The sequence below is a fragment of the Sturnus vulgaris genome, chromosome 13, assembly GCF_052056855.1.
Source record: "Sturnus vulgaris isolate bStuVul1 chromosome 13, bStuVul1.hap1, whole genome shotgun sequence".
Classification (NCBI taxonomy): domain Eukaryota; kingdom Metazoa; phylum Chordata; class Aves; order Passeriformes; family Sturnidae; genus Sturnus; species Sturnus vulgaris.
In genome coordinates, this window is record NC_142255.1 from 3,191,911 (window position 1) to 3,212,200 (window position 20,290).

The 20,290-nt window shown below is 39.5% G+C and overlaps 1 protein-coding gene across 2 annotated transcripts in view; it reads left to right on the top strand.

Moving 5' to 3' along the window:
- The window catches only part of SCAPER (S-phase cyclin A associated protein in the ER), a 130,413-nt gene that overhangs the window by 21,720 nt on the left and 88,403 nt on the right, over positions 1-20,290 (top strand). For both annotated transcript variants that reach the window (XM_088172345.1, XM_014879164.2), the window contains exons 8-20: positions 1,351-1,511; positions 7,300-7,562; positions 7,961-8,179; positions 9,606-9,776; positions 10,208-10,283; positions 10,727-10,844; positions 11,155-11,266; positions 11,690-11,830; positions 14,104-14,259; positions 14,399-14,541; positions 17,988-18,069; positions 18,184-18,336; positions 19,453-19,560. In XM_088172345.1, coding sequence (XP_088028471.1) covers positions 1,351-1,511; positions 7,300-7,562; positions 7,961-8,179; positions 9,606-9,776; positions 10,208-10,283; positions 10,727-10,844; positions 11,155-11,266; positions 11,690-11,830; positions 14,104-14,259; positions 14,399-14,541; positions 17,988-18,069; positions 18,184-18,336; positions 19,453-19,560 — 1,903 coding nt within the window. The remainder of the gene's footprint in view (positions 1-1,350; positions 1,512-7,299; positions 7,563-7,960; positions 8,180-9,605; positions 9,777-10,207; positions 10,284-10,726; positions 10,845-11,154; positions 11,267-11,689; positions 11,831-14,103; positions 14,260-14,398; positions 14,542-17,987; positions 18,070-18,183; positions 18,337-19,452; positions 19,561-20,290) is intronic.

Here is a 20,290-nt window from a genome sequence, read left to right on the forward strand (position 1 = left end):
GCACTGTCTGGTGCTGTCTCAGGCTGGAGAACACGGATGTGTCCAGTTGAAATCTTCCTCAGGCTGTATGCTGTAGCTCCTTTGGCTTTGTTGGGATTTAGGGAGCACACTGCTCAGTTTTCTGAGTGTTTGCAGTGTCCTCAGCAGAGATGTCATTCTGGACTGTTTGGTCAGCACCTCTGAGGACTGAGCTCTCTGAAATGGTGCATAGCAAATATTTCTACAGAAATACTGCAAAGTGTGCTGATGGAAAAACCAAAGTGTGTTTGGTGTAGGCCCTGTGTAGGTGAATCTGTTGATGCCTACCTGACAACATGTGAGAGGTGCCTGCTGAAATGCCTGGTGCTGGGCAGAAAATGTGCACAAGCACTCAAATGAAACACTTGAATCTGGTGGAAGTCTTTTATTTTTATTAGAACTTAACAGCTCAGCACAATTCTTGTTATTGGCTTATTTGGCTGTAATTACATGTTGCTGTTGCTGCTGGAGTTGTTTTATTGACAATCACAGGGCCATGATGAGCAACTGTGTGTGTGTTAGAGCAGGGAACAGCCAGATGAGTTTTCTATCTTTCACACTTGCAAACTTTTTTCTTCTGTCTTAATTCACTTGTGTGTCTCAAAGCAAGGCAACCCCAGAGAGCTACAATATTTTGTGTGTGTGAAAGAAAATAGGATGGAAAATAAGGGCTGAGACTTACTTGGTACTGCAGACATTTTTGGCAGAATGCTAGGAATTACTAGGAAAGGAATAGGGGATAGAAGAGAAAGTAGTGGTGTACCTCTGTAGACATTAATGATTCATACCTGTAGTCACCCTCATATCTTCCCCAAAGCAGTGTAGAAAAAGTAGGAAAAGTACAGAAACTAGAAACAGGGACAATCAGAGATATCCAACAGTGCTGATGCAAAAAGAGAAGAAATAATAAGAAGGATATAAGATAAATAAAATCACTTATGTGGAAGATGAATAGGAAAATTCTGTTCATTATTTTTAGTTAAAAGGAATTGGGAGTACTAGATGTTCAAACACCAGGCTTAAAATGTCTTTTTCAAGACTTAGTACATAGAATTTGTTATTACGTGTTGCTTTGGTTGCCAAAAACATTCATGCCTTCAGAAATTAGTATCACAAAGATTAAATTTCATCTTGTTTATTAAAAACAAAGATCTGTTGAGCAAATTACAACAACTTTTCAGTGTAAATTGCTGCAAGCTGGAGAGTTTGCCAAAGCAGGAGTAGTTGTGCATGGCACTGTTGTGATAGTCTCTGACAGACTCTGATAAAGCTTTGTAACAAACCCTTCTGTTACTTGATCAGACACTAAACAGAGCTGTGCCTTTCATTTAGGAACCCTGCAGTGACAATTTCTGCAACACGCCTGGCTCCTTCTGGTGTAAGTTGGGCCGACAAGGTAAAAGCCAACCATGGAACTAAAGCTGCCAATGCCGAGCTGGCAACAGCACAAAGCTGTGTGGTACCTGCGGCACAGAAATCACTGCGGAAAAACGGCAAGTCCCCTCCCAGGCTTCAGTTATTCTCACAAACTCTGTGGTTCACAGTGAATTCAGAACGTGAGGACCTGTGTGCTAAGCAAAATTAAACCTTGTAAAATACAGTGATTAAATTCAATATAGAGATAAAAGGTTAATGCAGCCTTACATTGCAATAGTTGAGACAAAAGTGTGTTTTCATGTGTAGTAACGTTCTGCTGTATTTTCACTAATTAGAATTTGATCTGTTCAAATAGCAGTTTATAACATCCCAAGGAGCAGGTCACAAACTGCCTGTCCAACTGACTGCAAGTTGGGATGGCTTAACAATATGAAGAATAATGCATGTCCAGGAATCTGGGAAGGTCTCAAGATGGTTTTATATGTCCTAGGAGAACATGCTGTTAGAATCATGCTGGACTAACAATTGATGTTTTTTCCTTGGAAGACAAGAGTTACCACATTTAGTTATGAATTCTTTCTCTAAAGATGCTTCTTGGAGAATGCTTGATTCAGGATCTTTTGTTCTAGAAGAGATTGATTTAGTTGCAGATGTAAAAAGCTACCATTTGTTTTTTAAAATTAGTTTCTTTGCACTGGATCCCTGAGATTGTCTTCAGAAATGCTTTTTAAAGAAAATTTATTTTTTTCATGTGTGGTCTCAGATGACTTTCTGCAAAACCATCAGGCAGGATGTAGAAATGGATATTCTGAACGAAAATTAAAAGTGCTTTTTTTTTTTTAAAGAAAAAAGTTCCAGGAAGTGCAATCAATTGAAGATAGTTGTATGTTCAACCTAGGAGCAGTAGAAGCCATGTGTGGTGACTTGCAGACTTGCTGTTGCTAAAGTGCCTTTATTAGATGTTTTTGTGCCTATGGAAAATGTTATTAGCTATACAGGGTGTAAAAGTGATCTGTATTTCAATGTGGATTTTCAGCCTTTCAGAGGCTTTTGGAGGGCTGAAGAATCAGTGTTGTGCTGTGTTTTATTGAATGTTACTTGCAGCTGATGAGCTCCCAAAAAGAGAGAAGCCCCTTAGGTCCTGTAGTACTGGACTTAAAACATTTCATTTTAGGAAATAACAGTCATTCCTCTAGACTTTGTTTATTCTTAAGAATCTCTAATTGCTGACATTGAGCATTAGAGAATTTCAGTGATTTTCTCGTGGCTGAATTGTTACGTTTTTAACAAATCAATTCTCTGTAGGAGCATGTTATTCTTTAGGTGGGAGGTAAAATCACTTTGGTAAGATCCAATTATCCCCACTGCTGAAAGCACAAGAAAATCTGTGAAGTTTATGTGAAGGGAGCCACAGGAGCTCTTCACATGCATTATTGAAGCAGCTCAGAGGCTCGTGTGTCATCTGCTGTGCCCCTTGCCCAGCTAATGCATTCCCAGCTGTGTGGGCCTTGGGGAAGGATTCCTCTAATGCTCCCTTGCCCACCCAAAGCCCAGCTGGACCTTACAGCCACAGGATTTCCCCAGACACCTTTTCTCCAGGGATTCCCAACTGCATTATCATTCGGTGTCACAGTGGTTTTGTGATGTGGATGAGTGGGATGATACCATATCCGTTTCATGGTTGATGCCATTTCCAAATTTAACTAAGTAAGCCCTTAGGGAGAAAGAAAATGCATTATTTTTCCATATAGTTCTTTAGTCTTTCCTTTTCTGGATGCATAATTAAATGATGTTCAATGATCTAATCTGATTTCCCTCATTAAACTTACTGTTACCCTCAATATTTTAATGAATTTTTTAAAATTGTCTTGCATGCTTGAGTATTTTTGACAATGTGAAACGTAGTCTGTTCTTGCTGTCTGAGCAGTTTCTGGTCAGGAATTCCCTAGTGCCTGTGGTAAAACGTGGCATGGGTTATAAGTTTAGAGTGTATTAGAAATAGAAATAGGTGTTTATAATTAAAATAATTATGACAGAATTTAGGACAAAGAGCAATCTAGAACTTCTCAGAAATACTAAATTTTTTTCTGTTGCCATTCTTGAAATCTGTTTTTTTTTATTGTTATTACTATTATTATCATTCTCACCTTCCTTGTACGAGTTGCTCATGTCCACAGCTGTGAATAGGAGTTCTCTGTCACGTAGCTGAGACTGGAGACCTTGCAGGATGTCAGGCCCTCTCAGGCAGCTGTCCTGGCTCGGCTCACATGGGGCTGGGGTTTAATTATGTAGGGATTTGGGCAGGATGTTATTGGCAGGGAAGTTTTTTAGAGGGGCCATGCTTCTGCTGAGGTAGAACCCACAGGAGTTTGCACACAGGTGCCTGGTTTTGTGTTTGTGGTGTTTCCAGTGAGCTCCAGTTCTTCCAGATGGAGCAGCTTCCCAGGAGCCTGGTGGCTGGGAGGGCCTGGAGATAACAGATGGCTTGTCACGTTCATGTAACACAAGAGCAGGCAGGGACAGCCAAGTTCACATGAAACTAGAGAATGATCAGGGTAGGGATATGAATTATTCATTTGCAAAGCTCTGGGAGTAATCAAACCCAGCATGTGATACGTAGCCTGTGGAGAAGGCCACTGGGCTATGAGAATTCCAGGGGAAAAATATGGAGGGGGATTGGTGCCTTACTGAGTGTTAACTTTGTCTCTCATGAGATGTGAGCTCATGTCAATAAATGTATTAGCTTTGCAAACTCTTAGCTAAAAACGTGCCTGGAAGTGGCTGAACCCTGAACTGCTTGGTGAGTGCAAATGAACAGAATCTTCTGGGGCACTGTCATTGTCAGGTGCATCACACTGTGTGGTGGTTTGTAAAGGTTTTTAGAAATTTTTATTTGTCAAGATCTGGGTAGTTTATTTTGAACTTGATAAGGACTAATTAGTGTTGGTTTTTTAATATTGAGACATTGTTATACCAGTGAGAAAGTTTGTATCTTTGTGGAACATGCATGGAAAGACAAAAGGCCCTATCTCACAGCAAAAAACTTCAAATTGCCAGACCAAACCCACTACACACTGTTAAGCTGACTGCAGGTCTGAATACACAGACTCCAGGAGTCTGAATACACACATGCATTAGAAACTGTGTTTGTGTTTAAAGAAGTCACCACACAATATTCTTTCAAATGCAAGTATTCCTGGGCTATTAAAATGCTTGGTTGAGTCTTGGGTAATAAATATGAATCTGACAGGGAATAAATGCAGATTAAAAATTGAACATGTATGGCTTTTATGAAAAGATTAATTCTTACTTTAGTGAGTGTGATTATGGTTTCTCTGTGCTCTGGATAATTTTATTCTGATTAATTCTGTCGTTTTAGACTACTAAGAAATATGCCACGAGACAAAGAACAACTAGGCAAGACAGGCAAGAATATTCTTTTTTGGTAGAATAAACTTTAGTAGATATTAGTAAAAGATATTAGTACAATTATTAAGAGATATATATATGATTAATATATCTTATCTAGATGTTAGTAAAATTATGTTTAGCTAGTAGATACTACAAAAAGGTATCTTCTGATCCTTTTAATGTAGAAAAGATGCTTTTATGTAAAAGATTACTTCCATTTTCAGAAGTGAAATGTTTAAATAATCTTGTTTTGTAAATGACAAGCAGAAGGAATTGCCACCCAAAAGTTGCAGCAGTAAAGCAGTGGTGGTTTTTTGGTTGGTTTTAGCAGTTCTTCTGAACAATCTCTGTGTGTTATTTGCCAGGGAAATTTCTTGGGCAGATTTTGTCCTAAGGCAGATAGAGCAGAGTCTTTGTGGTCCCATCAGTTGCTGCAGTGGGTGGGGTGGCAGACAAGGGGCCTGAGCAGTCCCTGTCCCATGCTGCCCAGGCTGTGAGCTTCCTGCAGTAAATCTGGTTAATTCCTGGGGAATTAAACCCTGTTCCCTGGAGAATTGCCCTGAGAGGGCAATGTGTACCCATCACTAGGTCCTGTAGGTAATATTTTTTCTAGATGAAGATGAAGAAATGAAAAGAAGGCCAGAGTTGCCTACAGGGGTCAAATGGGAAGTCTGTGGCAAAGGACAATGTAATTGTTTTTTTTCTGACTGCTATTCCCATCTGTGGTCAGTGGGACACACTGAAATGTGTGCAAATGCACATGAGGGGAAGGCACACAGAAAGGCTTTCTGCAGCCTCTGGTACCAGCAGTGATCTAAAGAGAACAGCCATATTCATTCACACAGTTTGGGAATTTTGTTTACTTTAAAATACACAGGAATTTTTCTAGAGTGAAACAGTCTCAATAGTAAAATACCAAATTATTTTTTTGCATCTGACATTACCAATATCATTAAGGTTTGTGAGCAGTTCTATCCTTATGTAAAAACAGCTGTTGCATGAGCTGCTCAGTGGAGGTAAATTCCAGTCCTGTCAAATTCCCTGGTAACTCAGGATTTACACCTGAGCTGTTGGGCCAGACTGCTGTGTTTCATCCTGAGATGTTAAAACAACCCAGTAGTTAAATGAGCAGTGTTTGTAAAATGCTGAATGCCAAGGGCAGCAAAGGATGAAAGTGCCATTAGTTCTGGTTTTGGCTCATTCCCAGTTCCCTGGTTACTGCTGCTGTTGGATATCAGTTCAAGTCCACCTACAGGTTCTTTATATGTTCATATGTTAAACCTTAACGTTTGAGCTCCAGCTCTGCTCTTTATGCCTGAGCTATGTGACCATCTTTGTTAGTAAAAATGTTAGAAATACCCAGAGAATTATTTTTTTTTATATAAGTGGTATTGTAGGTTATTACCCTCTGTAAAACAGTGTTGGGATTTTTTCCATCTCTGCTTCTAGAGGGAAAAGTCATCTCCTACACCCTTCTCCTCCTTTCACATGAACAGTCTTAAAAGCAGCTTTAGCAAAAGTACACTGTACAAAAAAGTACAATATACACTTAATTCTTGAGTTTTTTGCAAGGATTTTTGTTCAGCAAATAGCCAGGCCTGAGCTTTCCTTTCACACTTACAGAATCACTTACAGTTGTTTCAAGATACATGGGAAATTACCTGCTGCTATTAATTGCTGGCCACAAAAATGTTGCTTATGGAGAATGGGTTCACCTTGAAATCTAGAAATCTGGTCACACCTATGACCTGATGCTTCAGGCAGACAAATGTAACTTGAAATGGTTTTCAAGTATGTACCAATATCAGAGATCAGAAATGTTGATCAGAAAGTTATAGGTAACAGCTGTATAGAAATCAAAGTAAATTGAAGAAAATTGCTTTTCTATTTTCTCCTTCAGTTTGCAGTCCCATTGTAGCAATATTTTGCTATTTCCTGGAATCCAGGAAAAACAGTTTTCTAATAGCTGGCACAAATTAGTGTATTTTTATTATAAGAGTGAAACAAATAGAAAAAGAAGTAAATAAAGCACTGGCAGAATGGTAAGGGTAGTAAGCCACATTTCTGCTTTCCATGCTAAGTCGTGCAATTGTGTCTGTACTTGCACTTTCACAAAAGGCCTCTAACATTACTGTTGCTGCAGAGAAGAGCAGATGTGCTTTCCTTGTTGTGCCTTACCATCTCTTGAAATAGCAAGGAAAAAGCATGGCAAGCTGAAGAGCACGTTGCCATTTCCCACACCTTCACTGTGCAGGAACAGAACGTGTCCCACGAATGGAGCTGTCTGGTGTCTGTAACACCAATAGCATTCCTTGAAGTAAAAAGCTTTGAAGAATATTTCATTGATTTTTTTTTTTTTTTTGCTATTGATTTTTAAAGAGAACATTTTTTTCTCCCACAACTTGTGTAATACTGTAATAAAATAGTTGTTTCTAATGCTTCTATTTATAAGTGTTGCAGTCTGAGAACAGAGGGGGTGTTTTTTTCACGTAGATCGAAAGGACGCGGAGGGCTGGGAAACTGTTCAGCGTGGAAGGCCCATTCGATCTCGATCCACAGCCCTGGCAACAAAAGCTCCTGTAGCTGCAGAGTCACTCAAGTCCAGAGGTGACAGTGACAAAGAAAATGGGATTTCACCACCAGCAGAAAACAAGCACGGGAGCTCAGCCATTGGCAGTGCTGTGTCTGAAAGCACCGAGCTGGTACAGAAGGATCCTTTGCATCCCTCTGAGTGTCCCCTTGCTGAAAGGACTCAGGTCAGTGCATCATTTTGAACCGTTTTCTAACCTCACATCTTGCAACTTTTTCTTTCAGAGCATTTATTATGAACTAACCAGGTTGGAAAAGGCTTTTAAAAAAATGGTTATTTCAGTTACATTTATGGAAATGCAGTAAGATGTAAGCACAGATAGACAAATTAAAATGATGATGCTGTGGACAGCTTTTCCATGTTTCCCAAAATGTCAGCATTCAGCACATCTTATACACAGGTTTCAGGTAGAAAGATCCAATTTTTGCAAGGTAATGAGCACCTGAAATAAATGAAGTTTTTTGCATCACTCACTGTTGTTGCCAGGTATTTCCTTAAAATTTGACTCTGACTTTAAAAATCGATATATTCCATTTTGTTAATTTTGCAAATGCCTCTTGTTAGTTCACAGCCTCGGAAGCCAATGGGAGCACTGGCACAGCACTGCAAGGGCATTCCTTAGAACCAGCTCCTGAGATGCCTCCAGTCGTCACCAGTACAGACTGCAATTCAAAAAATCTGCACATGAATGAAGCCTCCCCCCAGAGCACTGACACTACAGACTGGCATCAAACAGAAAAAGCTAAATCTGAAACTGAAATGGATCCCTCAGATATTTCAAATGTGAGTGCTGCCAGATTGGTAAGAAATCTTGTAAGATTTGTGAGTGAATAATAAATCTAAGCCTTTGTTTTCTCGGTCTGTGTTGCACAGTGTTTACTGTTAGCCTTATGTAAAACTGTAGAAAAATCTGTGAGGTACTTACTGCAGGAAAAATAAATTGTTGCAATACTTTTCATTATATTATTATATTATATTATATTATTTCACTCATCATTCAGACTGGAAACACATGTGATACCAAAATTCTGTTAGAAGCAAAGTCAGACCTCTGCCTTCTAAGACTTGCTGGCTGCTCCGCTGGGTCTTCCTTTACAACAAGCAATTTGGAGGAAGGCCATTCTTAAAGCAAAAACCCATGAAGTCAGTTTTCTGTTTTTATCTGGCTTCCCAAAAAGAGTGTCCTTTCCTGTCCAGAGAATTCTGCAGGTCTCATGGAGTGTGTGCTTCACTGGGATTCTCTGATTGGAGAGTTGTAGTAATGTTACATGAAATCCAGGTTATACTTTCAAGTGCTTTGTTCTGTTTTGGTTTTTTAGGGATTTGTGTTTGTTTTAGTTTTAATTTGGTTTTATTTTGTCAGAAACTAGATTAAAATTCTGATTTGCAGAGGTTTTCCTGTAAATCACTTTAACTTTTGCAAACTGGAGTCCTGCTAGTTAATTTCTAAGCCAACTACCTGTTTGCTTTTAGAGCAGATTACAAGCATCTCAGCCACTAACCTTGTTTCAGATGCTTAGTTATTAGCAGTTCAGGATGCTGCCAGGTTGGTGGGATCTGTGTCTCTTGGAAGCATTTTACTGCTTTAAACACCAGTTTGTGTATTGTGGCACGTTGTTTGGTACTGGTGTGGAAGTGGACTGGTTAATGCTGGACACTAGAGAAGGAAGAGACAATCAGCATATCAAGGCTTACATTTTTGCCTCACTCTCTTGTCATTCATGTTGGAAAACAATTACAGCCTGAGATTCCATTGTATTAACTATGGTAAAGTTTCCAGATACAGTTGATGCAGATAATTTCCATTTTTAAATAATACTTTGGAGCACAGTTCCTTTTGTAGAGGTAACAGCATGGCATGCACTCATGTCTCAGTATGCCTTGCTTAGTTCCTAAGAGTAAATACTTAAAACAGTAATTACAGGAAAACTCTTTGTGCTTTAATGACAGTGTTTGTAGAATACATTTTTGAATTATGTGAATAATTAATTTCATAAGTGTTTCATGTTGTTATTAAATGAGTTAATAGTTGCTAACACTTTTAGTGGGGTTTATGTTTTCAGCTACCTTCACAAAATACGTCATTAAAAAACTATAAGTAAAGAGAAGTTGAACAAAATATCATGTTATTCATGTTAACTATGTGAAATCCTCCTTTTTGTGCCTGCTACTGATGCTGGTTTTTTTTCTGCTGTCATGTTTCCTCCAGTCCATGGCAGAAGTCCTTGCTAAGAAAGAAGAGTTGGCAGATCGGCTGGAGAAGGCAAATGAAGAAGCCATTGCCAGTGCAATTGCAGAGGAGGAGCAGTTAACCAGAGAGATTGAGGCAGAGGAAAACAATGACATTAACATCGAGACTGACAATGACAGTGACTTCTCTGTGAGTGTGCAGTTCATTTTACTGTACCCAGACTCAAGCTCTGTTGTCAGTGGAGAACAAATACAGAATTTGTGTTTGTTTTGGCATTAACATAACCCTTTTGATGTGTGAAGTAGTGCCATGGAATTATTATGCCATACTGAGGGATATTTAGTCTTACTAAACTCAGTCAGTCAGTGTCCTGCTGCCTGTTTCTGGGTGCAGTGCTAGCAGGGCAAGCTGGGATTTGTTACGTTCGTTGCTACTGTGGAAGAGTAGGTGAAGCAAAAGTCTTCATTTTTTGCTGTCAGAGCAGGAACAGCATCTGCCTTTGGGGTGGCCAGTTCTGTTTGGAAGCATTGCTGAATATTGCTGAGTTGGCACTGTTTCGTGTGTGTCCACCTGCAAGTTAAGGTTTATGTTTCTACTGTCTGGTTCTTATTAAATTTCAGGCCAATATGGGCAATGGAAGCATATCCTTCTGTGGCTTGTCTATGGACTGGAATGATGTTCTGGCAGATTATGAAGGTAAATTTTTATATATTACTGTGCTTATATGGAAATGACAGCAAAAATTTAGAAAAATGCCCATTTTATTCATGGCCAGTTAAGGTTTCAGAAGTTTGCCCAACATGTTCCAAGTTATGTTATTTGCTCTGTTGTTTTCTGAGGAAAGATGGACTTTGTGTTCAGACTGTCTCTGTGTCTCTGTGTTCCTCAGTTCTTTTTCTGCATCTCTGTGTTAGAATTTTACAGTTTTTAATCCAGTTCTATATTAACATCTTGATAAAAATGTAATAAGCATTTAAGCATTAAGAAAGGACAGATGTTAAAGATGCTTCAGTCTGTATTTGCACCTAGGCCCGAGGAATCCCATCTGAGAGAGAACTGGACAAACGAATCCTTCTGATTGGCATTTCCTGTAGAAGAATGTGTTTAAATGATGCCCACCTTTGTTTTTGTGTGCACAGCTCGTGAGTCGTGGCGCCAGAGCAACTCGTGGGGAGACAGAGTGGAGGAAGAGCCCGCGCGGCCGCCCGGCCACGGCATCCACATGCACGAGAAACTCTCGTCCCCCTCACGCAAGAGGTGCTGCACTGCTTTCCTGCCTGGCCCAGCCAGGGAAAACAGGCAACTCATGGCTAATGGAAACTCTTCCTAAATCTGCTCTGCTTAAGTCTCTGGGTGGAAAGTGCTACAGAAATCTTTCTGTATTTTTTCATGCTATGTTGTCCGCTAACTAAAGAAGTGTAGAAGAACAGTATTCACATTTACAGGAAATAATTGCCCTCCAGTGGCCTATTTGTTTTCTCTTAGTGAAATGGCATAGAAATGTTTGCTACACTGGCAGTTAATATTGTCTAACTTGCTTTTTCTCTTCTTTGATTTTTATTAAAAGAACAATAGCAGAATCCAAAAAGAAGCATGAGGAGAAACAAATGAAAGCTCAACAGCTGAGAGAAAAGTTACGTGAAGAAAAGACACTGAAGCTTCAGAAATTAATGGAGAGGGTAAGCGTTCTGTTATATAAAGGGCTGCTCTGCTGCCTTTCAGAAAAGGATTTTTTCCCACATAGTAGAGATTTAAACTAGTGGTGAAATGAAGTTGTCTGAGTTTACATAGTTTTCACAGCTGACTTGTGCATCATGGCAATTAAAGAAGGCATTATTTTAAATAGTGAACTTCTTGACTGTTTTATAGGAGACAATCTCAGATTCAGAGAAGGTGTGACAGGAGTAGAAATGTATAGCATGTATCCAACAGAAATGGTAAAGTCACCAAAGTGAAGCTGTTAAACTTAAGACAGGCTTTGTGTAGGGCATGAAAATACTTTGATACCATGAAGAAAGCTTCAAGGATTAGAAAATCCTGAGAAAAATTCGGGCCGTGTTGTCAGATGCTGTGTTAGTAAGGAATGGACTCATTCTGTGTAGGAGAAAGATGTGAGGAAGTGGAAAGAAGAATTGTTAGACCAAAGGCGCAGGATGATGGAGGAGAAGTTACTCCACGCAGAATTCAAACGTGAAGTGCAGCTACAAGCAATTGTGAAGAAAGCACAAGAGGAAGAAGCCAAGGTAAGAGATTTTTTCAAGAGGAACTATTTAATAGCTATGCTTTTATAAATGTTGTACCTCAGAGTGCTCCTGAGTTGTTTGTGAAAGACAGTGTGGGTTAGATACGAGCACATGTGAGCCATGAAGCAGATAGATGCTGATGTCTAAATGATGCACTCTTTTCTAATATGACTTAAAATTAATTAGCTGTTACTAGATATCATGGTGGGTTGGTGTGGAAGAAAAGATGGGTTGAAATAAAGAGTTGATTGTTACCTTGCTGCTTTTGGTGGCAGCATTTTGGTGATTCCTAGTCCTCCTGGAAGGACTAGAAGATCTGATGATCGTTTCTCTACTTTTCCAGCTCACTTTTCTTCTTTGTTAAAAGGCCATTCCAGATGCAGCATTGTGTGTCCTTAAACAGTAGTTGTGTTGCTGTGTTTTGTACCACTAATGTTGTTGAGCAGCTGGGAATAGACAGAGACCTGCAGTTAGCAGTTATTCTGAATTAAGTATGTTTAATGCACTTCTGACTTAATATAGAATTCCATAAGGCAATCACTAGATGGATGCTTTTTGTTTTGCTTCATTCATACTACTTTGATATAATTATTAATGGTTTAACCCCAGCCAGCAACTAAGCACCACACAACCACATACTTATTCTGCCTCCTGTCCCATGGGATGGGGGGGAGAATCAGAAGTGTAAAGGTGAGAAATCTCATGGGTTGATAAAGAATCAGTGTAATACCTGGGTGGAGAAAATAATTTCTAAGAAAAAGGAAAATCACAAAAAGAAAGATAAATTATAAAGAAAGACATGTGGTGCAAAAGGAAGCAATTGCTAGTCCCTGAGCAGAGGCCCCACACCAAGCTCCCCCAGTTTAGCTGCTGCACATGATGTGTTGTGGTCTGGAGTATCCCTTTGGTCCTTGGCTTTGATGCTGTGCAAGCCCTGCTCAACAGCAGCTAAACCATCCTTGTGTTGTCAGCATCATTTCCAGCACAATCCTAGCTACTACAGGAGAGTTAACTCTATCCCAGCCAAAACCAGCACAAAAGCAATGAAGTATTTTATTTTAAAGGCTGCTTTTCCCAAGTGAAGATACATGCATCCCCCCAAAACTGTTCCATTCTTTGAGCATGTATCTCAGCTGTGATGGATGCAGCTGTTCATTTGTGTTTCACGATAAGCACAACAAAACTGATTGTGCTTTTTTTCTTAGTTGCTGTTTCTCTCTTGGATTAAAAGGATTTCTAGACTGCCTAATTCAGTCTGCTGTACATTGATTACTATTCCACTACACCAGTGTGACTTCTGTAATTATATTAACTAGATCACACTTGCCATAGTTCTGCAGATAAGCAGATGTTTCAAATATTGTGTGTGTTTAAGTGTGTGGGATCTGCTGCCTCATGAGGTCCTTGTGTTCTGGAAATCAAGGTTAATTGGGCCAGAAGGCTTTAGAGAAATAGCTGATGGGTAGGATAACTGCAGACCATGGTAACTGTTGCTGCCCAGTTGGTTATCTAAATTCCCAGTGCTTGCTTGTTTACTGACCTGTAAAATCCATTCTGTAGATGGATTGTAGTCAGTGAACAGAGTTACAAACATGATCCTACCTCTCTTTTTCGTGATCTGTTTTAATCTGTCCATATGTGTTCTCTTTACCTGTTTTATTTAGTGTATGCATTAAAGTTTTTTCAAGCTTACCTTTTCTTACTATTTTTTTGTTCTTATCTATTGCACTGTCCTGTGGTTGAAAAAAATAACACATGTTCATGAAGCAGGCTATATTACACATGAGCCTGTTTGTTTTTTTCATATTCATGCTATGTATACTTTCACTTTTTTGATCAGTAAGTACACGTGTACTTAAAGTTAGTTCAAAAGCCCTGTTAGATTCTACTAGCACTTGTGTATTTTACTGATTCAGCCATCTGGGTTTTAACATTACACATTTTGTCACTGAGAGAATAGACTGATAAAATCTCAATGCTGATAGAATTGAGAAAATTTTTCTGTATTTTACTCAAAGTTTCTTGTTTTTCTGTTGCAATTCAAATTTTCTTTTTCTATTCTGTGGGCTGTCTTGTTTAAAACAAACAAAACAATAAAAAATCATTACAAAACCTAAAGACTTGAGAATAAGTCGGTGGTTTTCCAAACATTCTGGAGGACTGTTCCGCCAGTTTAATTATCAGGTGGTTGATTTACAAATTGATGAAATTCCCTAAGGTGAAACCTATTTCAGCTTCTTGGGTCTTTTCTTATGCTTTCTGATTGTGTTCAGGTCAATGAAATTGCTTTTATAAACACCTTGGAAGCTCAGAACAAACGCCACGACGTGCTGAACAAGCTCAAGGAGTACGAGCAGCGCTTGAATGAGCTGCAGGAGGAGCGCCAGCGGAGGCAGGAGGAGAAACAGGCACGGGACGAGGCAGTGCAGGTATGAGGGCTCTGGACCTGCACACTGCAGTGCAGCTTGGGGTTTCTTCTTGGCTCTGCAGGTGTTCAAGCACAGTTTCTCTTAATTCCTGTGAGCTCCATTCTAAAGGAGCAGTGAGAATTGGCTTTTCCCTGGCTAGGAGCGCAAGAGGGCCCTGGAAGCGGAGCGGCAGGCCCGGGTGGAGGAGCTGCTGATGAAGAGGAAGGAGCAGGAAGCAAGGATTGAACAGCAGAGGCAAGAGAAGGAAAAAGCACGAGAAGATGCAGCACGGGAGAGGGCCAGGTAACTTTGCAGTCATTTCTTTGGTTCCCTTCACTGTTCTCCTCCCCAGCAAACTGCACCTTGTTTGTAGCAGCAGTGCCTTCCTGCTTGTCAGGCTAAGGATTTTAAAAAGTGGCATGAGTAAGGGTTCTTGATGAATGGCTTGAAAGGAGAAATCAGGTGAGTCATCATAAATTCTGTAGTCTGTTTTTGTATTCCTTACATACGTGCACGATGTAAGTTGTATTTTATTATATTCATCTTAATTTTATTGCAGACAAGACCTTGTAATAATTTGCCTTTTTCATATTTCACCTTAGTTTTCAAAGGCAACAAGATTAATGTACCAATGTTCTCCATTTCCTCCACTCTCCAGAAACTTTTGGTCTTACTGGCATCAATTTGATTTCACATTGTTGTAGACTCCTGAGATTACATTTGTGAAGCACACATTCAGGAAATCAGGCTTCATTAATTCTGCTGCATGTGAACTTCTTGGTTTATAGTTTTGCCCATAATTAAAAGTCATGAGGACTTCACATGGACTCTTCTCTCTCTTCCTTTTGAGCCAAACATGAGGTGCAGAGAGAATGAATGTTGGTGTGTGAGGCAGGTTTACTTTCCAGTCTGATGCAATCTGATACATTCTGCTTGTTTAATTTACTAAATTCTCTTTGTATTCACCTCCTATTTCTCCTTCTTTTCCTGCAGTTCCCTTGCCACAAGCATTCCTTAAAACCTTGGTAAAAATTAAGAGCTTTTTTCTGTGATGGGTATTTACTACTAATGGTTCTGGATATGTTTTTAATGTCATGGCTTGTTTTCTTCAAAATTGTCATGAAGAGGATGTTTTTCCTTAAGCAAAATATTCAGAAATGTATTGATCACCTTTCATCTTCTGAAGTCCTGAGTGACATCATGGATTCAGCTTTCCATTAGATGTGTAATGAATTTTGGGCAGGATCTGTAGCTTTTCCTGGGGCTTCATGAACCTTTCCTCAGTGTATTGAGCCAAAATCTCAATGAGAAAGAGTGAGCTGGAAGGGATCCTTCAGTATGTTATTCTCATTTGGAAGTACTCGAGGAAGATTAGGACTAATGGAGGATTTGGTTATGCTGTTTTGAGAAGATAGACCTGCATGTGTAAGGCTTCTACATCTTTCTGAAACTTGAGGAAAGCTTCAAAGTAAGCAAATAGCCAATAATTGCCCTACTTGTCTTCTAAGGCCTTCTACAGTTAGATCCTGTTGAAAATCTCCAAGCATATATTTCCTTGCTCTTTGAGTTTAATCAGAGTTAAATCTGCCCCATCCCTTTGTTGGACCCCATTCATTTCCTTATGACTTGTGAGGAGAAGCAGTTTCCATTTGCCTTCTGTTGCTATTGTGTGTCAGCAAATCTCCTCTGTGTTTGTTGCTCTAACACTCCATTTTCAAACCCTTTGTACTTGATATTGCAGTACCGTGCTTGCACTTGTTTTTCCTTTTTTCCCTTTGCCAGATGTTGATTACATGAGAGATTTTTTTTCTTTTTTCTTTTTCTCTTTTTTTTTTAATTGATAATTCTGAGAAAGAGTAGGAAAGAATGTGTGTGGTGATTCTGTTATGTCAGGGCCATTACATGTCCCTAATAACAGTTCTGAGGTTTCTCTAACATAGCACAGTGAGGGGAGGACTCTGTGTCCTCGGGGGGGGATGAGCCTGACAGGAACGTGGCTGTCCTGTCCCTTATCCTGGATTGCAGTGTGTTTTGGTGGAACCTTGGTGGTATCATTTGGTGTTTTGTTGGGCTTTTTCCTGCTGCTAGGATTTGGCTTGTATCCTGAAGATTTAATACTGGCTGGAATGAGCAATTTTTGCAGTACCTGCTTAAAGTTTCTTCAGTATAAGCTTTACTGTGTGCATCTGTTGGTGATTAAAACATCTGTATGAATGGAATAATGTACTTAAAATTGACTTTAAAAGCCCCTCTGCCCTTAACTTGTTCCCAGTAAAGTTTTAGTTGTAATTTTAAAGTATTTTATATTCTGGAGTTATGTTATTCTTGTCAGTAGAAATCATCAAACTGTATAAAGCACTCTAACCATGGAGAAAAAAGGCTTTTCAGAAAGGCTTGTGCAGGAGTTGTATTGATGCTCTATAAATGGAAACCTGAGAATTTTGTTTCAAAGACAAAACATTAGTAACCCAAAGTATGAAATGGCAATAATCTGTTGTAGTTTGTAACATTCAATAAATATGTAAAATAGCAAACTGAAAGAAACAGCTAAATGAGCTTGTAGTTCAGTTTTCCTTTCCATACCTCAGGGACAATAACTCATTAAATGCCTCATGCTTCTCATCTATAATCTCCTCACCCCTCCTATGCCCACAGTGATTGGAAGAGTTCATTTTTTCTTTCTGAAAAAACAATTTTTAGTGTTTTTAATTTGATTTACTTCCTCTGCTGTCTTCTTTCTTATCCACGTTTATATTTTCTGTCACTTTTTGTTTTAAAAATATTACTTTATCTGAGCCTCCTACATTTATGGAACTGATTTTGGTTTTTTCTATCAGATTTCTGTTTAAAAACCCAGACAAACAGGAATCTACATGTGATGAAATCCATTACAGTTTAGGTAATAGTCCTATGTCAGGCTCTCTAGTTCTGTCACTCAGGCACCTCTAATTTTGGAATGCTCTTTGAAAAGCTGATGGCTTTGATTGACTCCTTCATAGCTCAGTTTTACCCAGAGCCTTCATTATTTCTTTGGCACTTCAGAGCTGCCAGGCTTCTCTCCCATCACACTGTGCAAGTTTTGTCTGTATAAACAGCATGAGTAGCTGACTTCCTTCCCCTTCAGGATTTAATTGCTCCCTTGGCTTACTGATCACTAGGAAGTTGTTCTTGATTAAACTCTTACCTGTGGGTTTCTTTTCTATGGGCTTTATGCTTGTGGTGACAAGTGAAGTTACACCCCTTGTTCTTTCCTCCGAAAAAAAATCGAAATCTCTTCAACAAGGTGATGCTGTTGGTCAGTTTTATCTGGAAGTTTCATTATTTAAATTTGTACCAATGAACATTTTATAGAGCACTGCCCTCAGTGCTGCAAGGGGATTTTTTTGATTTGTTGTCTACTCCTCCCCATTGGTTCACTGACTGCAGACCTTGGCTGAGGAATGCAAATGGTGACAGAGTTTCACATTCATCACTCTTTTGTGGCATCTTCTTGACTGTCAGTGCTCTGATTGGGACTGAGGTGTGATCCACGTTCTGCTACAAAGGTTCAAGTGTCTCTTTGTCAAGTCATTCAAATGAAAATGTCTGCATTCTCTGTTATCTGAGTTGCTTTTTGTTGCTTTTCTTTTTTTATTGAACAGTCTTCATTTTTGGGTTTTCTTGTTCTACATTCCAAACATGAATGTGTGGGTATTATTCATGCTTTACATTGATACAAATTCCCCCTGTACTTACTATCTTTTGGTTAGAGATCGAGAAGAGAGGTTGGCAGCTCTTACTGCAGCTCAGCAAGAAGCCATGGAAGAACTGCAGAAGAAGATTCAGCTGAAGGTATAAAAGGATACATTAGTTGAAAAATATGACAATATTTCTTTGCACAGTTCAATTGCATTTGCTGTCGTTCAATGTGTTTTGTCTTCCTTGCTTTGTTTGTTTTCCATCCAGCATGATGAAAGTATTAGAAGGCACATGGAACAAATTGAGCAGAGAAAAGAGAAAGCAGCTGAGCTGAGTAGTGGAAGACATGCTAACACTGACTATGCACCAAAGCTCACCCCCTATGAGCGGAAGAAGCAGTGCTCATTGTGCAATGTCATGGTGAGTTGGGCAGAGACTGCTGGACTTGCAAGACCAACCCAAGCCATGAAGCTGCAAGTTCTGCTTCATTCACTTGCACATTTACTGTATCCCTGCTCTGCTTTTGTAAAAAGTGCACATAGATGTCAAAGAGCTGGAGAGCTGTGGGTAGCATGGAGACTGTGGGCAGTGCTCAGTTATTGGCTGTCTCCGCTGAGAGAAGCGAGAACTCGGGAGCATCAGGTGGAAGAAGGTAGTTAAAAAATAGATTTAAAGCCAAGTAAAGAGTGTGGTCCTTTACACAGCAGGCAGCTGAGCTGGGAACACCTTGTTGTAAGATGCTGTGGATATTTGAATTTACTGTGAGTTCAGGGGCTGGTTGGTTAAGGGTTGTTGGACTGAAGTTCACAGAGAAACCACATCAAGCTCAAGAAGTTCTCGGATTGAGTTTGGTTGGATGCTTAGAAGTGTTGGACAGGAAAAGGAGTGTTCTCTTTGTCTCCTCTCTTCCCTTGGTGTTTGATTTTTGGGTAGCTGTTGGGAGCCAAGGACATTGCTTGGCAGAGGCCCAGCCTCAGCAGGGGCTCTCTGCCTGTGCCTGCCCTCCCTGTCCCAGGAATGGTGGGGGAGAGAAGCCACAGCCCCTGGGCCAGAGCTGAGAGATCTCGTACTGATAACTGCTTTCACTGCTTTGCAGAGGCTCTGCATGACTGCAGCCTTATATGCCACTGAGCATGATTTCTCTTTAATTGCTGCATTAAACAAGATTGCATGGAATCACCTCGGGCAGTGCTGGAACAGAACCTTGGGCTCAGCAGGCTGGAGTCTTGTGTACTCTCTGATCATGCATTTCAGAATGGAACTCCAATATATGAAATTAGATTGGAGTGAAAATGAGAGGAGAGCCTAACATATCTTTTAATCTATTATTCCACTGCTGGCTAGCAAATCATTCTGTAATTTATTGTTAAGTCCTGCATAAAAGATGTTTATGTAAATTAGGTTTTATTACTGTGCTTGAATTTCTGAACATGCCCCTGACAAATTGGCATATTTTATATTACAGTTAAAGAACTGTTACTTATCCATGATGGAATTTGCAAAGGAAAAATAACTATGAAGCTATTGTCATTACAGATTTCATCAGAAGTGTATCTTTTCAGCCACATTAAAGGGAAAAAACACCAGCAAGCTGTGAGAGAAAACAGTAGTATACAAGGACGAGAGCTTTCAGATGAAGAAGTGGTAAGTTTTGTAGAATTCTTCTGTATTACTTCTGGTTTTAAATGCCATTCAGCTGCCTGTGAAAGTCTTGAAAAAGGAGTTGAACAAGACTGTTGCTGTTAGCATGGGAATCACAGAGACTACCAATGAAAGGAACAGTGCATTCACGTACTGCAGGCAATTGCTGTTTGAAAGTTGTTTCTTTATAAAATGTGACTAATTGCTTTTCTGTTAATCTAAGGCATTTTTCATGTCATTACATTTATCTTTTCATATTAAAAATCTTCTACATTACAATTGTCACCATCCTGCTAGCTTCTTTGTTTCTTCTTGTTGCTTAAAATTCCTTAGTCCTTTTTAGGTGAGCAGATGTGCTGTCCTGTGCATCAAGGTTCATAATGCTGAAAACTGTAAGATTTGAAACATTTTGGTATTAATATTGCTAAGAAGAATAATGTTTTTTTCAGTAGCTTCTTTAGAAGAGTTGGCATTTAGGGTGATTTTGAGGAAGCAGAGGACATTTTATACTATACCAAGAGGCTACTCTTGTAATCTCTCAGCTAATTTTTGCTGCTGCTGCCAGAATTCAACTACAGTATTAAATCAAGGCCTTTTCCATGAGAATTTGGGTTCTGCCCCATCCAAAAAAATCTGTGAATGGCCCTGTATTATATCTGTCAGGTGTTAGGAGGAAATAGTGTGCAAGTCAGTTCTTCAGCACTGATTCAGATTGAACTTAATTGTGTTTGGA